Below are 17,514 nucleotides of genomic sequence, written 5' to 3' on the forward strand. Positions count from 1 at the left end.
TTCTTTAGTCAGTAACTAACATGTTGTTCTTTAGTCAGTAACTAACATGTTGTTCTTTAGTCAGTAACTAACATGTTGTTCTTTAGTCAGTAACTAACAGGTTCTTTAGTCAGTAACTAACATGTTGTTCATTAATTCTTTAGTCAGTAACTAACATGTTGTTCTTTAGTCAGTAACTAACATGTTGTTCTTTAGTCAGTAACTAACATGTTGTTCTTTAGTCAGTAACTAACATGTTGTTCTTTAGTCGGTAACTAACATGTTGTTCTTTAGTCAGTAACTAACATGTTGTTCTTTAGTCAGTAACTAACATGTTGTTCTTTAGTCAGTAACTAACATGTTGTTCTTTAGTCGGTAACTAACATGTTGTTCTTTAGTCAGTAACTAACATGTTGTTCTTTAGTCAGTAACTAACATGTTGTTCTTTAGTCAGTAACTAACATGTTGTTCTTTAGTCAGTAACTAACATGTTGTTCTTTAGTCAGTAACTAACATGTTGTTCTTTAGTCAGTAACTAACATGTTGTTCTTTAGTCAGTAACTAACATGTTGTTCTTTAGTCGGTAACTAACATGTTGTTCTTTAGTCGGTAACTAAAATGTTGTTCTTTAGTCAGTAACTAACATGTTGTTCTTTAATTCTTTAGTCAGTAACTAACATGTTGTTCTTTAATTCTTTAGTCAGTAACTAACATGTTGTTCTTTAGTCAGTAACTAACATGTTGTTCATTAATTCTTTAGTCGGTAACTAACATGTTGTTCTTTAGTCAGTAACTAACATGTTGTTCTTTAGTCAGTAACTAACATGTTGTTCATTAATTCTTTAGTCAGTAACTAACATGTTGTTCATTAATTCTTTAGTCAGTAACTAACATGTTGTTCTTTAATTCTTTAGTCAGTAACTAACATGTTGTTCTTTAGTCAGTAACTAACATGTTGTTCATTAATTCTTTAGTCAGTAACTAACATGTTGTTCATTAATTCTTTAGTCAGTAACTAACATGTTGTTCTTTAGTCAGTAACTAACATGTTGTTCTTTAGTCAGTAACTAACATGTTGTTCATTAATTCTTTAGTCAGTAACTAACATGTTGTTCATTAATTCTTTAGTCAGTAACTAACATGTTGTTCTTTAATTCTTTAGTCAGTAACTAACATGTTGTTCTTTAGTCAGTAACTAACATGTTGTTCTTTAATTCTTTAGTCAGTAACTAACATGTTGTTCTTTAATTCTTTAGTCAGTAACTAACATGTTGTTCTTTAGTCAGTAACTAACATGTTGTTCATTAAATCTTTAGTCAGTAACTAACATGTTGTTCATTAATTCTTTAGTCAGTAACTAACATGTTGTTATTTAGTCGGTAACTAACATGTTGTTCTTTAGTCAGTAACTAACATGTTGTTCATTAATTCTTTAGTCAGAAACTAACATGTTGTTCTTTAGTCAGTAACTAACATGTTGTTCTTTAGTCAGTAACTAAAATGTTGTTCTTTAGTCAGTAACTAACATGTTGTTCTTTAGTCAGTAACTAACATGTTGTTCTTTAGTCAGTAACTAACATGTTGTTCTTTAGTCAGTAACTAACATGTTGTTCTTTAGTCAGAAACTAACATGTTGTTCTTTAGTCAGTAACTAACATGTTGTTCTTTAGTCAGTAACTAACATGTTGTTCTTTAGTCAGTAACTAACATGTTGTTCTTTAGTCAGTAACTAACATGTTGTTCATTAATTCTTTAGTCAGAAACTAACATGTTGTTCTTTAGTCAGTAACTAACATGTTGTTCTTTAGTCAGTAACTAACATGTTGTTCTTTAGTCAGTAACTAACATGTTGTTCTTTAGTCAGTAACTAACATGTTGTTCTTTAGTCGGTAACTAACATGTTGTTATTTAGTCAGTAACTAACATGTTGTTCATTAATTCTTTAGTCAGTAACTAACATGTTGTTCTTTAGTCAGTAACTAACATGTTGTTCTTTAGTCAGTAACTAACATGTTGTTCTTTAGTCAGTAACTAACATGTTGTTCTTTAGTCAGTAACTAACAGGTTCTTTAGTCAGTAACTAACATGTTGTTCATTAATTCTTTAGTCAGTAACTAACATGTTGTTCTTTAGTCAGTAACTAACATGTTGTTCTTTAGTCAGTAACTAACATGTTGTTCTTTAGTCAGTAACTAACATGTTGTTCTTTAGTCGGTAACTAACATGTTGTTCTTTAGTCAGTAACTAACATGTTGTTCTTTAGTCAGTAACTAACATGTTGTTCTTTAGTCAGTAACTAACATGTTGTTCTTTAGTCGGTAACTAACATGTTGTTCTTTAGTCAGTAACTAACATGTTGTTCTTTAGTCAGTAACTAACATGTTGTTCTTTAGTCAGTAACTAACATGTTGTTCTTTAGTCAGTAACTAACATGTTGTTCTTTAGTCAGTAACTAACATGTTGTTCTTTAGTCAGTAACTAACATGTTGTTCTTTAGTCAGTAACTAACATGTTGTTCTTTAGTCGGTAACTAACATGTTGTTCTTTAGTCGGTAACTAAAATGTTGTTCTTTAGTCAGTAACTAACATGTTGTTCTTTAATTCTTTAGTCAGTAACTAACATGTTGTTCTTTAATTCTTTAGTCAGTAACTAACATGTTGTTCTTTAGTCAGTAACTAACATGTTGTTCATTAATTCTTTAGTCGGTAACTAACATGTTGTTCTTTAGTCAGTAACTAACATGTTGTTCTTTAGTCAGTAACTAACATGTTGTTCTTTAGTCAGTAACTAACATGTTGTTCATTAATTCTTTAGTCAGTAACTAACATGTTGTTCTTTAGTCAGTAACTAACATGTTGTTCATTAATTCTTTAGTCAGTAACTAACATGTTGTTCTTTAGTCAGTAACTAACATGTTGTTCTTTAGTCAGTAACTAACATGTTGTTCTTTAGTCAGTAACTAACATGTTGTTCTTTAGTCAGTAACTAACATGTTGTTCATTAATTCTTTAGTCGGTAACTAACATGTTGTTCTTTAGTCAGTAACTAACATGTTGTTCATTAATTCTTTAGTCGGTAACTAACATGTTGTTCTTTAGTCAGTAACTAACATGTTGTTCTTTAGTCAGTAACTAACATGTTGTTCTTTAGTCAGTAGCTAACATGTTGTTCTTTAGTCAGTAACTAACATGTTGTTCTTTAGTCAGTAACTAACATGTTGTTCTTTAGTCGGTAACTAACATGTTGTTCTTTAGTCAGTAACTAACATGTTGTTCTTTAGTCAGTAACTAACATGTTGTTCATTAATTCTTTAGTCAGAAACTAACATGTTGTTCTTTAGTCAGTAACTAACATGTTGTTCTTTAGTCAGTAACTAACATGTTGTTCTTTAGTCACTAACTAACATGTTGTTCTTTAGTCAGTAACTAACATGTTGTTCTTTAGTCAGTAACTAACATGTTGTTCTTTAGTCGGTAACTAACATGTTGTTCTTTAGTCAGTAACTAACATGTTGTTCTTTAGTCAGAAACTAACATGTTGTTCTTTAGTCAGTAACTAACATGTTATTCTTTAATTCTTTAGTCAGTAACTAACATGTTGTTCTTTAGTCAGTAACTAACATGTTGTTCTTTAGTCAGTAACTAACATGTTGTTCTTTAGTCGGTAACTAACATGTTGTTCTTTAGTCGGTAACTAACATGTTGTTCTTTAGTCAGTAACTAACATGTTGTTATTTAGTCAGTAACTAACATGTTGATCTTTAGTCAGTAACTAAGTAAATAACATTGAAACAGATACCCGTATTCGCAAAGAGTCTCATAATATGATTACAGATCCAGGATCAGGTCCTCCCTTTCCATGACGACCTACCCTGCTGCCATCTGGTGTGTACAGTACAGGGAACTGCATGATGACCTACCCTGCTGCCGTCTGGTGTGTACAGCTTCAGTACAGGGAACTGCATGATGACTGACAGGTAGTCCAGTAGAGCATCATAGGTTGGAGCCGTTCTTCTCTGCAGAACTACAGTCCTCCTCACACTGGGGTCTCTATTCTTAAATACTATCAGCCTTTTAGGGGTCCTGATCCTGCTGTCTGCCGGCCGGTTGATGTCCCCGGGGACACCACGACTCCCTCGCTGCGCCCTCCGACCCCCACTGACGGGCCGGGTGGTGGTGTTCCAGGGTGGCTGGCGGCGGTTAGCCATGTCCAGGTTGAGGGGCTTCACCTTCCGCTGGTCCGAGCAGACATAGGAGCCCCCATTCTGCAGCTCTTCCAGACACCGGACAGGGTGGGAGCCACGGGGGGTGGTGATGGTGCGGACCCCGAACGGCAGGGGGACCTTGGACATGGAGACATGGGAATGTGTTATATGTGTTGACTACATGGGGGGACTGTATGTACAAGACACAGGAAGGGGAGGGGTTGGAGTTCCAAATCATGTCAGATGCAATGTCATTTTCTGTAAACAACAGATGATACATTATATCTAATATAAATCAAATCAATCAATCAATCTATAATCAATAATCTAATCACCTTTTTAGACAGGGCATCCAGGAGGGCATCGAAGGTCTTGAAGGTCCTGGCATTGATGACCATCCGGTGGCCTCCGAACTGGGGGTCTCCACTCTTATAGAAGCAGACACGTCTGGAGGCCTGGGGGTCTGAGTGGGGCTGAGGGGGGCGGGAGGCTACACTGCCTGAGGGTACCACCTCCCCACCCTGACCGCCACCCTGCTGAAGGACCTGGGCCTCTTGCTCATGCAGAGGAGTGGAACTCATAATGGAGCACGGCAGCTGATGAGAGAGAGACAGGGAGAGAGACAGGGGAGAGAAAGAGACAGGGAGAGAGAGACAGGGGAGAGACAGGGGAGAGAGAGACAGGGGAGAGAGAGACAGGCAGAGAGAAAGGGAGAGAGACAGGGGAGAGAGAGACAGGGGGAGAGAGACAGGGGGAGAGAGACAGGGGGAGAGACAGGGGAGAGAAAGAGACAGGGGGAGAGACAGGGGGAGAGACATAGGGAGAGAGACAGGGGAGAGAAAGAGACAGGGGAGAGAAAGAGACAGGGGGAGAGACAGGGGGAGAGACAGGGGGAGAGAGACAGGGGAGAGAAAGAGACAGGGGGAGAGACAGGGGGAGAGACAGGGGGAGAGAGACAGGGAGAGAGACAGGGGAGAGAGACATAGGGAGAGAGACATAGGGAGAGAGACATAGGGAGAGAGACATAGGGAGAGAGACATAGGGGAGAGAGAGACAGGGAGAGAGACACAGGGAGAGAGACAGGGAGAGAGACATAGGGAGAGAGACATAGGGAGAGAGACATAGGGAGAGAGAGATATAGGGAGAGAGATATAGGGAGAGAGATATAGGGAGAGAGACAGGGGAGAGAGACATAGGGAGAGAGACAGGGGAGAGAGACATAGGGAGAGAGACATAGGGAGAGAGACAGGGGGAGAGAGACAGGGGGAGAGAGACAGGGGGAGAGAGACAGGGGGAGAGAGACAGGGGAGAGAAAGAGACAGGGGGAGAGACAGAGACAGGGGGAGAGACAGGGGGAGAGACATAGGGAGAGAGACAGGGGAGAGAAAGAGACAGGGGGAGAGACAGGGGGAGAGACAGGGGGAGAGACAGGGGGAGAGAGACAGGGGAGAGAAAGAGACAGGGGGAGAGACAGGGAGAGAGACAGGGAGAGAGGGACAGGGAGAGAGATAGGGGAGAGAGACATAGGGAGAGAGACATAGGGAGAGAGACATAGGGAGAGAGACATAGGGGAGAGAGACATAGGGGAGAGAGAGACAGGGAGAGAGACATAGGGAGAGAGACAGGGAGAGAGACAGGGAGAGAGACAGGGAGAGAGACATAGGGAGAGAGACAGGGGAGAGAGACATAGGGAGAGAGACATAGGGAGAGAGACATAGGGAGAGAGACATATGGAGAGATATAGGGAGAGAGAGACATAGGGAGAGAGACATAGGGAGAGAGACATAGGGAGAGAGACATAGGGAGAGAGACATAGGGAGAGAGAGAGATATAGGGAGAGAGATATAGGGAGAGAGATATAGGGAGAGAGATATAGGGAGAGAGAGACAGGGAGAGAGACATAGGGAGAGAGACATAGGGAGAGAGAGACAGGGAGAGAGAGACAGGGAGAGAGAGACAGGGGAGAGAGACACAGGGAGAGAGACACAGGGAGAGAGACACAGGGAGAGAGAGACAGGGAGAGAGAGACAGGGAGAGAGACATAGGGAGAGAGACATAGGGAGAGAGAGACAGGGAGAGAGAGACAGGGAGAGAGACATAGGTAGAGAGACAGGGAGAGACATAGGGAGAGAGACATAGGGAGAGAGACAGGGAGAGAGACATAGGGAGAGAGACATAGGGAGAGAGACACAGGGAGAGAGACATAGGGAGAGAGACATAGGGAGAGAGACATAGGGAGAGAGACAGGGGAGAGATATAGGGAGAGATAGATAGAGGAGAGAGAGACAGGGGAAAGAGATATAGGGAGAGATATAGGGAGATATCGACAGGGGAGAGAGAGACAGGGGAAAGAGATATAGGGAGAGATATAGGGAGATATCGACAGGGGAGAGAGACAGGGGAGAGAGATATAGGGAGAGATCGACAGGGGAGAGAGAGACAGGGGAAAGAGATATAAGGAGAGAGAGACAGGGAGAGAGACAAGGGAGAGAGACAGGGGAGAGAGAGGGGAGAAAGAGACATGGGAGAGAGAGACAGGGAGAGATTTATAGGGAGAGAGACAGGGAGAGAGACACAAGGGAGAGAGAGACAGGGGAGAGAGAGATGGAAAGAGATGTAGGGAGAGAGACACAAGGGAGAGAGAGACAGGGGGAGAGAGAGAGAGGAGAGAGATAGCGAGTAAGAGACAGAAAGAGAGAGAAAGAAAGAGAGAGAAGGACGGGGAGAGATATATAAGGCACGAGTGACAGGGAGAGAGATATAAGGAGAGAGAGACATGAGAGAGAGAGGGGAGATAGAAAGAGAGTAAGAGAGAGAAGGAGAGAGGAACAGGCGAGAGAAAGAAAGAAAGAAAGAAAGAAAGAAAGAAAGAAAGAAAGAAAGAAAGAGATAGAGAGAGAAAGAGAGACGGGAAAGAGAGAAAGAGAGACGGGAAAGAGAGAGAGAGACAGAGAAAAGGGAGAGAGAGATAGAGAGAGAGAGAGGGAGAGACTATGAACAGTTCAGGAGGGATTGGTTATGTACAGTTTGTATGTGAGTGTGTGCATGTGAACATATGATTGTGGAGGGAAAATGAAGAGTAAAGAATTCCTGTAATTCAAAGAATCAATCCAGTTGCCAATTGTACACTAGAATAAGTGTGGTGTGACTGACTGGAGTGAAAGTACATATAAACTGTTGTTTCAGTCTGCCAGGCTGGAGAGAGAGCATTATGCTGCAACAAAAAACCACAACAAACCAGACTCTTCTAATCAGTAGCCAATGCTGCTAATAAACTGTAGCAAACCATGGTCTTCTCATCAGTAGCCTGTGCTGCTAATAAACCAGAACAACCCAGTCTTCTCATCAGTAGCCTGTGCTGCTAATAAACCTGAACAAACCAGTCTTCTCATCAGTAGCCTGTGCTGCTAATAAACCTGAACAAACCAGAGTCTTCTCATCAGTCACCTGTGCTGCTAATAAACCTGAACAAACCAGTCTTCTCATCAGTAGCCTGTGATGCTAATAAACCAGAACAACCCAGTTTTCTCAATAGTATCCTGTGCTGCTATTAAACCAGAACAAACCAGAGGCTTCTCATCAGAAGCTTGTGCTGCTAATAAAATTGAACGAACCAATACTTTCATTAGTAGCCTGTGCTGCTAATCAACCAGAACAACCAGCCTCTTCTCATCAGTACCCTGTACTGCTAATAAACCAGAACAACCAGCCTCTTCTCATCGGTACCCTGTGCTGCTAATTAACCAAATCAAATCAAATGTATTTATATAGCCCTTCGTACAGCAGCTGATATCTCAAAGTGCTGTACAGACACCCAGCCTGAAACCCCAAACAGCAAGCAATGCAGGTGTAGAAGCACGGTGGTTAGGAAAGACTCCCTAGAAAGTCCAAAACCTAGGAAGAAACCTAGAGAGGAACCAGGCTATGAGGGGTGGCCAGTCCTCTTCTGGCTGTGCCGGGTGGAGATTATAACAGAACATGGCCAAGATGTTCAAATGTTCATAAATGACAAGCATGGTCAAATAATAATAATCACAGTAGTTGTCGAGGGTGCAGCAAGTCAGCACCTCAGGAGTAAATGTCAGTTGGCTTTTCATTGCCGATCATTAAGAGTATCTCTACCACTCCTGCTGTCTCTAGAGAGTTGAAAACAGCATGTCTGGGACAGGTAGCACGTCCGGTGAACAGGTCAGGATTCCATAGCCGCAGGCAGAACAGTTGAAACTGGAGCAGCAGCACGGCCAGGTGGACTGGGGACAGAAAGGAGTCCTCATGCCAGGTAGTTCTGAGGCATGGTCCTAGGGCTCAGGTCCTCCGAGAGAGAGAAAGAAAAAAAGAGAGAAAGAGAGAATTAGAGAGAGCATACTTAAATTCACACAGGACACCGGATAAGGCAGGAGAAGTACTCCAGATATAACAAACTGACCCTAGCACCCCGACACATAAACTACTGCAGCATAAATACTGGAGGCTGAGACAGGAGGGGTCAAGAGACACTGTGGCCCCATCCGATGATACCCCCGGACATGGCCAAACAGGAAGGATATAGCCCCACCCACTTTGCCAAAGCACAGCCCCCACACCACTAGAAGGATATCTTCAACACCAACTTACCATCCTAAGACAAGGCCGAGTATAGCTCACAAAGATCTCCGCCACGGCACAACCCAGTGGGGGGGACGACAACCCAGACAGGAAGATCACATCAGTGACTCAACCCACTCAAGTGACGCACCCCTCCTAGGGACGGCATGAAAGAGCACCAGTAAGCCAGTCTCAGCCTGAACAAACCAGAATCATTTCATATCAAGCCTGTGCTGCTAATTAACCAGAACAAATCAGGGAAATCCCATCAGTAGCCTGTGCTGCTAATAAACCAGAACAAACCATGGTCTTCTCATCAGTAGCCTGTGCTGCTAATAAACCAGAACAAACCAGATATTTCACTTCAGTAGCCTGTGCTGCTAATAACCCATACCAAACCAATGTCTTCTCATCAATAGCCTGTGCTGCTATTGAACCAGAACATACCAGAGTCGTCTCATAACAAGCCTGTGCTGCTAATAACCCATACCAAACCAATGTCCTCTCATCAGTAGCCTGTGCTGCTAATAAACTAGAACAAACCAATGTCTTCTCATCAATAGCCTGTGCTGCTATTGAACCAGAACATACCAGAGTCGTCTCATAACAAGCCTGTGCTGATAATAAACCAGAACAAGTCAGATTCTTCCCATCAGAAGCCTGTGCTGCTAATAATGCAGAACAAACAGTTACCTGTGCTGGTAATTAACCAGACCAAACCAGTCTTCTCATCAGTTACCTGTGCTGGTAATTAACCAGACCAAACCAGTCTTCTCATCAGTTACCTGTGCTGGTAATTAACCAGACCAAACCAGTCTTCTAATCAGTAGCCTGTGCTGGTAATTAACCAGACCAAACCAGTCTTCTAATCAGTAGCCTGTGCTGGTAATTAACCAGACCAAACCAGTCTTCTCATCACAAGCCTGTGCTGGTAATTAACCAGACCAAACCAGTCTTCTCATCAGTAGCCTGTGCTGGTAATTAACCAGACCAAACCAGTCTTCTAATCAGTAGCCTGTGCTGGTAATTAACCAGACCAAACCATTCTTCTAATCAGTAGCCTGTGCTGGTAATTAACCAGACCAAACCAGTCTTCTCATCAGTTACCTGTGCTGGTAATTAACCAGACCAAACCAGTCTTCTAATCAGTAGCCTGTGCTGGTAATTAACCAGACCAAACCAGTCTTCTAATCAGTAGCCTGTGCTGGTAATTAACCAGACCAAACCAGTCTTCTAATCAGTAGCCTGTGCTGGTAATTAACCAGACCAAACCAGTCTTCTAATCAGTAGCCTGTGCTGGTAATTAACCAGACCAAACCAGTCTTCTCATCAGTTACCTGTGATGGTAATTAACCAGACCAAACCAGTCTTCTCATTAGTAGCCTGTGCTGGTAATTAACCAGAGCAAACCAGTCTTCTCATCAGTAGCCTGTGCTGCTGCTATGGTACTTCCAGCATCAGAAATTATTTACAAAAATCAGATCCCCATCTTGAGCGTTATGAAATGAGAATAATATTGACAATATACAGCATCTGTTCTCCCTTTCTTTACCTTGCCACAACAGTTGTAGTAGTATATCTTTGAGGGGGCATTCAGGTTTTAGAAATACTGTAGCACAGTGGTTCCCAAACTTTTCATAGTCCCGTACCCCTTCAAACATTCAACCTCCAGCTGCATACCCCCTCTAGCACCAGGGTCAGCGCTCTCTCAAATGTAATTTTTGCCATCATTGTAAGCCTGCCACACAAACACTGTACGATACATTTATTAAACATGAGAATGTGTGTGAGTTTTCGTTACAACCCGGCTCATTGGAAGTGACAAAGAGCTCTCATAGGACCAGGGCACAAACAATAATATAATAATAATCAATATTTTTGTTCTTTATTTAACCATCTTACATATAAAACCTTGTTTGTTCATCAAAAATTGTGAATAACTCACCACAGGTTAATGAGAAGGGTGTGCTTGAAAGGATGCACATAACTCTGCAATCTTGGGTTATATTGGAGAGAGTCTGTCTTAAATAATTTTCCACACAGTCTGTGCCTGTATTTAGTTTTCATGCTAGTGAGGGCCGAGAATCCACTCCCACATAGGTATGTGGTTGCAAAGGGCATCTGTGTCTTAACAGCATTATTTGCCAAGGCAGGATACTCTGAGAGCAGCCATATCCAGAAATCTGGCAGTGGCTTCTGATTAAATTACATTTTCACAGAACCGCTTGTTGCAATTTTGATGAGGCTCTCTTGTTCAGATATCGGCAAGTGGACTGTAGGCAGGGCATGAAAGGGATAACGAATCCAGTTGTTTCTGTCATCTGTTTCGGGACAGTACCTGTGTAATTGCGCACCCAGCTCACTCAGGTGCTTCGCTATATCACATTTGACACTGTCCGTAAGCTTGAGTTCATTTGCACACAAAAAATCATACAATGATGGAAAGACCTGTGTGTTGTCCTTGTTAATGCAGACAGAAAAGCTTCAACTTCTTAATTGATCGAAAATTCTCTTCGATCATAATCGCAGTCGTGTATATCCCCCCGAAGCAGACACATCGACGGCCATGAAATAACTTCATTGGACTCTATGTAAACTGGAAAGCACATATCCTGAGGCTGCATTTATTGTAGCTGGGGATTTTAACTAGGCTAATCTGAAAACAAGACTCCCTAAATTCTATCAGCATATCGAATGGATCATTGTTATTCTAACTTCCGCAATGCATACAAAGCCCTCCGCCGCCCCCCTTTCGTAAGATTTGACCACGACACCATTTTGTTGTTCCACCCTATGGACAGAAACTAAAACAGGTAACGCCCGTGCTCAGGTCTGTTCAATGTTGGTCCGACCAATCGGATTCCACGCTTCAAGATTGCTTCGATCACCTGGACTGGGATATGTTCCGCATAGCGTCGGACAATAACTTTGATGAATACACTGATTTGGTGAGCGAGTTTATTAGCAAGTGCATCGGTGATGTTGTACCCACAGCGACTATTAAAACCTTCCCGTGGATTTATGGCAGCATTTGAGCAAAACTGAAAGTGCGAACCACAGCTTTTAATCAGGGCAAGGTGACCGGAAACATGACCGAATACAAACAGTGTAGCTATTCCCTCCGCAATGCAATCAAACAAGCTAAGCGTCAGTATAGAGACAAAGTAGAGTCGCAATTCAACAGCTCAGACACGAGAGGCATGTGCAGGGTTTACAGTCAATCATGGACTAAAAAAGAAAACCATCCCCGTTGCGGACCACGATGTCTTGCTCCCAGACAAACTAAACAACTTCTTTGCTCACTTTGAGGACAATACAGTGCCACCGACACGGCCCGCTACCAAAACCTGCGGGCTCTCCTTCACTGCAGCCAATGTGAGTAAAACATTTAAACGTGTTAACCCTCACAAGGCTGCAGGCCCAGACGGCATCCCCAGCCGCATCCTCAGAACATGCGCAGACCAGCTGGCTGGTGTGTTTAAGGACATATTCAATCAATCCTTATCCCAGTCTGCTGTTCCTACATGCTTCAAGAGCGCCACCATTGTTCCTTTTCCAAAGAAAGCTAAGGTATCTAAGGTAAATGACTCTCGTCCCGTAGCACTCACTTCCGTCATCATGAAGTGCTTTGAGAGACTAGTCAAGGACCATATCACCTCCACCCTACCTGACACCCTAGACCCACTCCTATTTGCTTACCGCCCCAATAGGTACATAGGCGACGCAATCCCAATCACACTGCACACTGCCCTAACCCATCTGGACAAGAGGAATACCTATGTAAGAATGCTGTTCATCGACTACAGCTCAGCATGTAACACCATAGTACCCTCCAAACTCGTCATTAAGCTGGGTCTCGACCATGCTCTGTGAAACTGGGTCCTGGACTTCCTGACGGACCACCCCCAGGTGGTGAGGGTAGGAAAAAACATCTCCACCCCGCTGATCCTCAAAACTGGGGCCCCACAAGGGGCCAGCCCTCTCCTGTACTCCCTATTCACCCATGACTGCGTGGCCATGCACACCTCCAACTCAATCATCAAGTTTGCAGACAACACTAAAATGGTAGCCTTGATTACCAATAACGACGAGACGGCCTACAGGGAGGAGGTGAGGGCCCTCGGAGTGTGGTGTCAGGAAAATAACCTCACACTCAATGTCAACAAAACAAAGGAGATGATCGTGGACTTCAGGAAACAGCAGAGGGAGCAGCCCCCTATTCACATCGACGGGACAGTAGTGGAGAAGGTGGAAAGTTTTGAGTTCCTCAGCTTACATATTACGGACAAACTGAAATGGTCCACCGACAGAGACAGCATTGTGAAGAAGGCGCAGCAGCGCCTCCTTTACCTCAGGGGGCTGAAGATATTTGGCCTGTAACCAAAAACACTCACAAACTTTTACAGATGCACAATCGAGCGCATCCTGTCGGGCTGTATCACCGCCTGGTACGGCAACTGCTCTGCCCACAACCGTAAGGCTCTCCAGAGGGTAGTGAGGTCTGCACAACGCATCACCGGGGGCAAACTACCTGCCCTCCAGGACACCTACACCACCCGATGTCACAGGAAGGTCATAAAGATCATCAAGGACAACAACAAGTTAACAAGATATCCCTCTAGTGGTGTGGGGCTGTGCTTTGGCAAAGTGGGTGGGGTTATATCCTGCCTGTTTGGCCCTGTCCGGGGGTATCATCGGATGGGGCCACAGTGTCTCCTGACCCCTCCTGTCTCAGCCTCCAGTATTTATGCTGCAGTAGTTTATGTGTCGGGGGGCTAGGGTCAGTCTGTTATATCTGGAGCACTTCTCCTGTCTTTTCCGGTGTCCTGTGTGAATTTAAGTATGCTCTCTCTAATTCTCTCTTTCTCTCTTTCTTTCTTTCTCTCTTTCGGAGGACCTGATCCCTAGGACCATGCCTCAGGACTACCTGGCATGAGGACTCCTTGCTGTCCCCAGTCCACCTGGCCGTGCTGCTGCTCCAGTTTCAACTGTTCTGCCTGCGGCTATGGAACTCTGACCTGTTCACCGGACGTGCTACCTGTCCCAGGCCTGCTGTTTTCAACTCTCTAGAGACAGCAGGAGCGGTAGAGATACTCTTAATGATCGGCTATGAATAGCCAACTGACATTTACTCCTGAGGTGCTGACTTGCTGCACCCTCGACAACTACTGTGATTATTATTATTTGACCATGCTGGTCATTTATGAACATTTGAACATCTTGGCCATGTTCTGTTATAATCTCCACCCAGCACAGCCAGAAGAGGACTGGCCATCTTTCATAGCCTGGTTCCTCTCTAGGTTTCTTCCTAGGTTTTGGCCTTTCTAGGGAGTTTTTCCTAGCCACCGTGCTTCTACACCTGCATTGCTTGCTGTTTGGGGTTTTAGGCTGGGTTTCTGTACAGCACTTTGAGATATCAGCTGATGTAAGAAAGGCTATATAAATACATTTGATTTGATTTGAATTACCTGAGCCACTGCCTGTTCACCCTGCTATCATCCAGAAGGCGAGGTCAGTACAGGTGCATCAAAGCTGGGACCGAGAGACTGAAAAACAGCTTGTATCTCAAAGCCATCAGACTGTCACTAACATTGAGTGGCTGCTGCCAACATACTGACTCATCTATAGCCACTTTAATAATTAAAAATTGGATGTAATAAATGTATCACTAACCACTTTAAACAATGCCAGTTTATATAATGTTTACATACCCTACATTACTCATCTCATATGTATTTACTGTACTCTATACCATCTACTGCATCTTGTCTATGCCGTTCGGCCATCGCTCATCCATATATTTATATGTACATATTCTTATTAATTCCTTTACACTTGTGTGTATAAGGTAGTTGCTGTGAAATTGTTAGAATACTTGTTAGATATTACTGCACGGTCGGAACTAGAAGCACAAGCATTTCGCTACACTCGCATTAAGATCTGCTAACCATGTGTATGTGACAAATAAAATTAGATTTGATTTGATTTACCAAATCATTTTATACATCTCATATTTACTTATATGAGTGCAGCCAATACAAAAAAATATTTCCCAAAACGAATAACAAAGGAACTGACACACTATCAAAGTCTAAACACAATCTCCGCCCAACCTCTTAAGGATTTTTAAAAACATTTTCTCCTAAAATGACATACCAAATCTAACTGCCTGTAGCTCAGGACCTGAAGCAAGCATATGTATAAACTTTTGTGCCCATTAAAGACATGGCTGCTGTATACAATGTTTTCTAATCACATTTTCGCATATTGAGCAACAACCGTCCCGGTATAGGCACACCAATCCCTACAATAACACCTGACTAGTTATAAAGATCAACAAGGCTAAACACAATCTCTGTTTCAATAGGCCTACAATAACACCTGACTAGTTATAAAGATCAACAAGACTAAACACAATCTCTGTTTCAATAGGCCTACAATAACACCTGACTAGTTATAAAGATCAACAAGACTAAACACAATCTCTGTTTCAATAGGCCTACAATAACACCTGACTAGTTATAAAGATCAACAAGACTAAACACAATCTCTGTTTCAATAGGCCTACAATAACAACTGACTGGTTATGAAGATTGAAAATCTATAGAATCACCAGGTTAACTTGCAATTACAACGAATACAATGTAGCCTCTGTATCCATAACAACACCTCACCTCTGACCAAATCAACATCAAGTGTTTCCTCTGTATCCATAACGACACCTCACCTCTGACCAAATCAATATCAAGTGTTTCCTCTGTATCCATAACGACACCTCACCTCTGACCAAATCAACCAATACACATCAAGTGGTTCCTCTGTATCAATAACGACACCTCACCTCTGACCAAATCAACCAATACACATCAAGTGGTTCCTCTGTATCCATAACAACACCTCACCTCTGACCAAATCAATATCAAGTGTTTCCTCTGTATCCATAACGACACCTCACCTCTGACCAAATCAACCAATACACATCAAGTGGTTCCTAAACTCTGCATCAATTCAAGAGATCCATAGGCTTACGGATGAAAACAGTACTGTGAAATTAAATAAACTATAAGTAAATAAAACATACCTTATATCACATTTTCATAGAGTTTTAATTGGCCAAACGGAAGAGCACGCCTGGTATCTCAAGGCGGTAAAAGCTGCTCACTGTCTCCCTGGGCTATTTTGGTCTGCTACTTCAGTCAATTTGCTTAATCTTTGCTCACGGTTAATCCACATATCTACAGAGAGGACGTGTTTGAAACACGGTCAGGGAAGGACCTAATAACATTATTAATTAGTGGAAATAATAACATAACCCATCCTTGGATAGCTTTGGAATGAATTGATCACATTTAGGAGCACAGAATAAAATACACATTTCTCGGTATTTGACAGTTCCTATTTGAAGACAAAAAATAATTCTGCATGTGTGTGTGTGTGTGCATGCGTGCGTGTATGCGTGTGTGTGTGTGTGTGTGTGTGTGTGTGTGTGTGTGTGTGTGTGTGCGTGCGTGCGTGCGGGCGTGCGGGCGTGCATGTGTGTGTGTGTGCGTGCGTGTGAAAGAGAGAGAGAGAGCAATGCTTAATTTGTAAATTGGGACATGCCAGAACTGAAAGTTAGCTGGGAGGGGTACCGGAACGCATAAATAAAAAAAAACGTTATAATAAATCATTGCATGCATTATCAGGACTTTGGCGTGCTGGAATAGAGCAGGAGAGTAGAGGTGCTGGCATAGAGCAGGAGAGTAGAGGTGCTGGCATAGAGAAGGAGAGTAGAGGTGCTGGCATAGAGCAGGAGAGTAGACGTGCTGGAATAGAGCAGGAGAGTAGAGGTGCTGGAATAGAGCAGGAGAGTAGAGGTGCTGGAATAGAGCAGGAGAGTAGAGGTGCTGGCATAGAGAAGGAGAGTAGAGGTGCTGGAATAGAGCAGGAGAGTAGAGGTGCTGGAATAGAGCAGGAGAGTAGAGGTGCTGGCATAGAGCAGGAGAGTAGAGGTGCTGGCATAGAGAAGGAGAGTAGAGGTGCTGGAATAGAGCAGGAGAGTAGAGGTGCTGGAATAGAGCAGGAGAGTAGAGGTGCTGGAATAGAGCAGGAGAGTAGAGGTGCTGGAGTAGAGCAGGAGAGTAGAGGTGCTGGCATAGAGCAGGAGAGTAGAGGTGCTGGCATAGAGAAGGAGAGTAGAGGTGCTGGAATAGAGCAGGAGAGTAGAGGTGCTGGAATAGAGCAGGAGAGTAGAGGTGCTGGCATAGAGCAGGAGAGTAGAGGTGCTGGCATAGAGAAGGAGAGTAGAGGTGCTGGAATAGAGCAGGAGAGTAGAGGTGCTGGAATAGAGCAGGAGAGTAGAGGTGCTGGAATAGAGCAGGAGAGTAGAGGTGCTGGAGTAGAGCAGGAGAGTAGAGGTGCTGGCATAGAGCAGGAGAGTAGAGGTGCTGGCATAGAGCAGGAGAGTAAAGGTGCTGGCATAGAGCAGGAGAGTAGAGGTGCTGGAATAGAGCAGGAGAGTAGAGGTGCTGGCATAGAGCAGGAGAGTAGAGGTGCTGGCATAGAGCAGGAGAGTAGAGGTGCTGGAATAGAGCAGGAGAGTAGAGGTGCTGGCATAGAGCAGGAGAGTAGAGGTGATGGAATAGAGCAGGAGAGTAGAGGTGCTGGCATAGAGCAGGAGAGTAGAGGTGCTGGAATAGAGCAGGAGAGTAGAGGTGCTGGCATAGAGCAGGAGAGTAGAGGTGCTGGCATAGAGCAGGAGAGTAGA

The 17,514-nt window shown here is 43.4% G+C and overlaps 1 protein-coding gene across 1 annotated transcript in view; it reads right to left on the reverse strand.

The window, feature by feature from the left end:
• The window catches only part of LOC118944838 (oxygen-regulated protein 1-like), a 36,239-nt gene extending 31,435 nt beyond the window's left edge, over positions 1 to 4,804 (reverse strand). Inside the window, exons 1-2 of the mRNA XM_036966351.1 lie at positions 4,520 to 4,804; positions 3,900 to 4,322 (exon numbers count right to left, since the gene is read on the reverse strand). Coding sequence (XP_036822246.1) covers positions 3,900 to 4,322; positions 4,520 to 4,765 — 669 coding nt within the window. The 5' untranslated portion in view covers positions 4,766 to 4,804. The remainder of the gene's footprint in view (positions 1 to 3,899; positions 4,323 to 4,519) is intronic.
• Between the last annotated feature and the right edge of the window lie 12,710 nt (positions 4,805 to 17,514).

Source organism: Oncorhynchus mykiss, chromosome 28 (assembly GCF_013265735.2).
Source record: "Oncorhynchus mykiss isolate Arlee chromosome 28, USDA_OmykA_1.1, whole genome shotgun sequence".
In the NCBI taxonomy this organism is placed as follows: domain Eukaryota; kingdom Metazoa; phylum Chordata; class Actinopteri; order Salmoniformes; family Salmonidae; genus Oncorhynchus; species Oncorhynchus mykiss.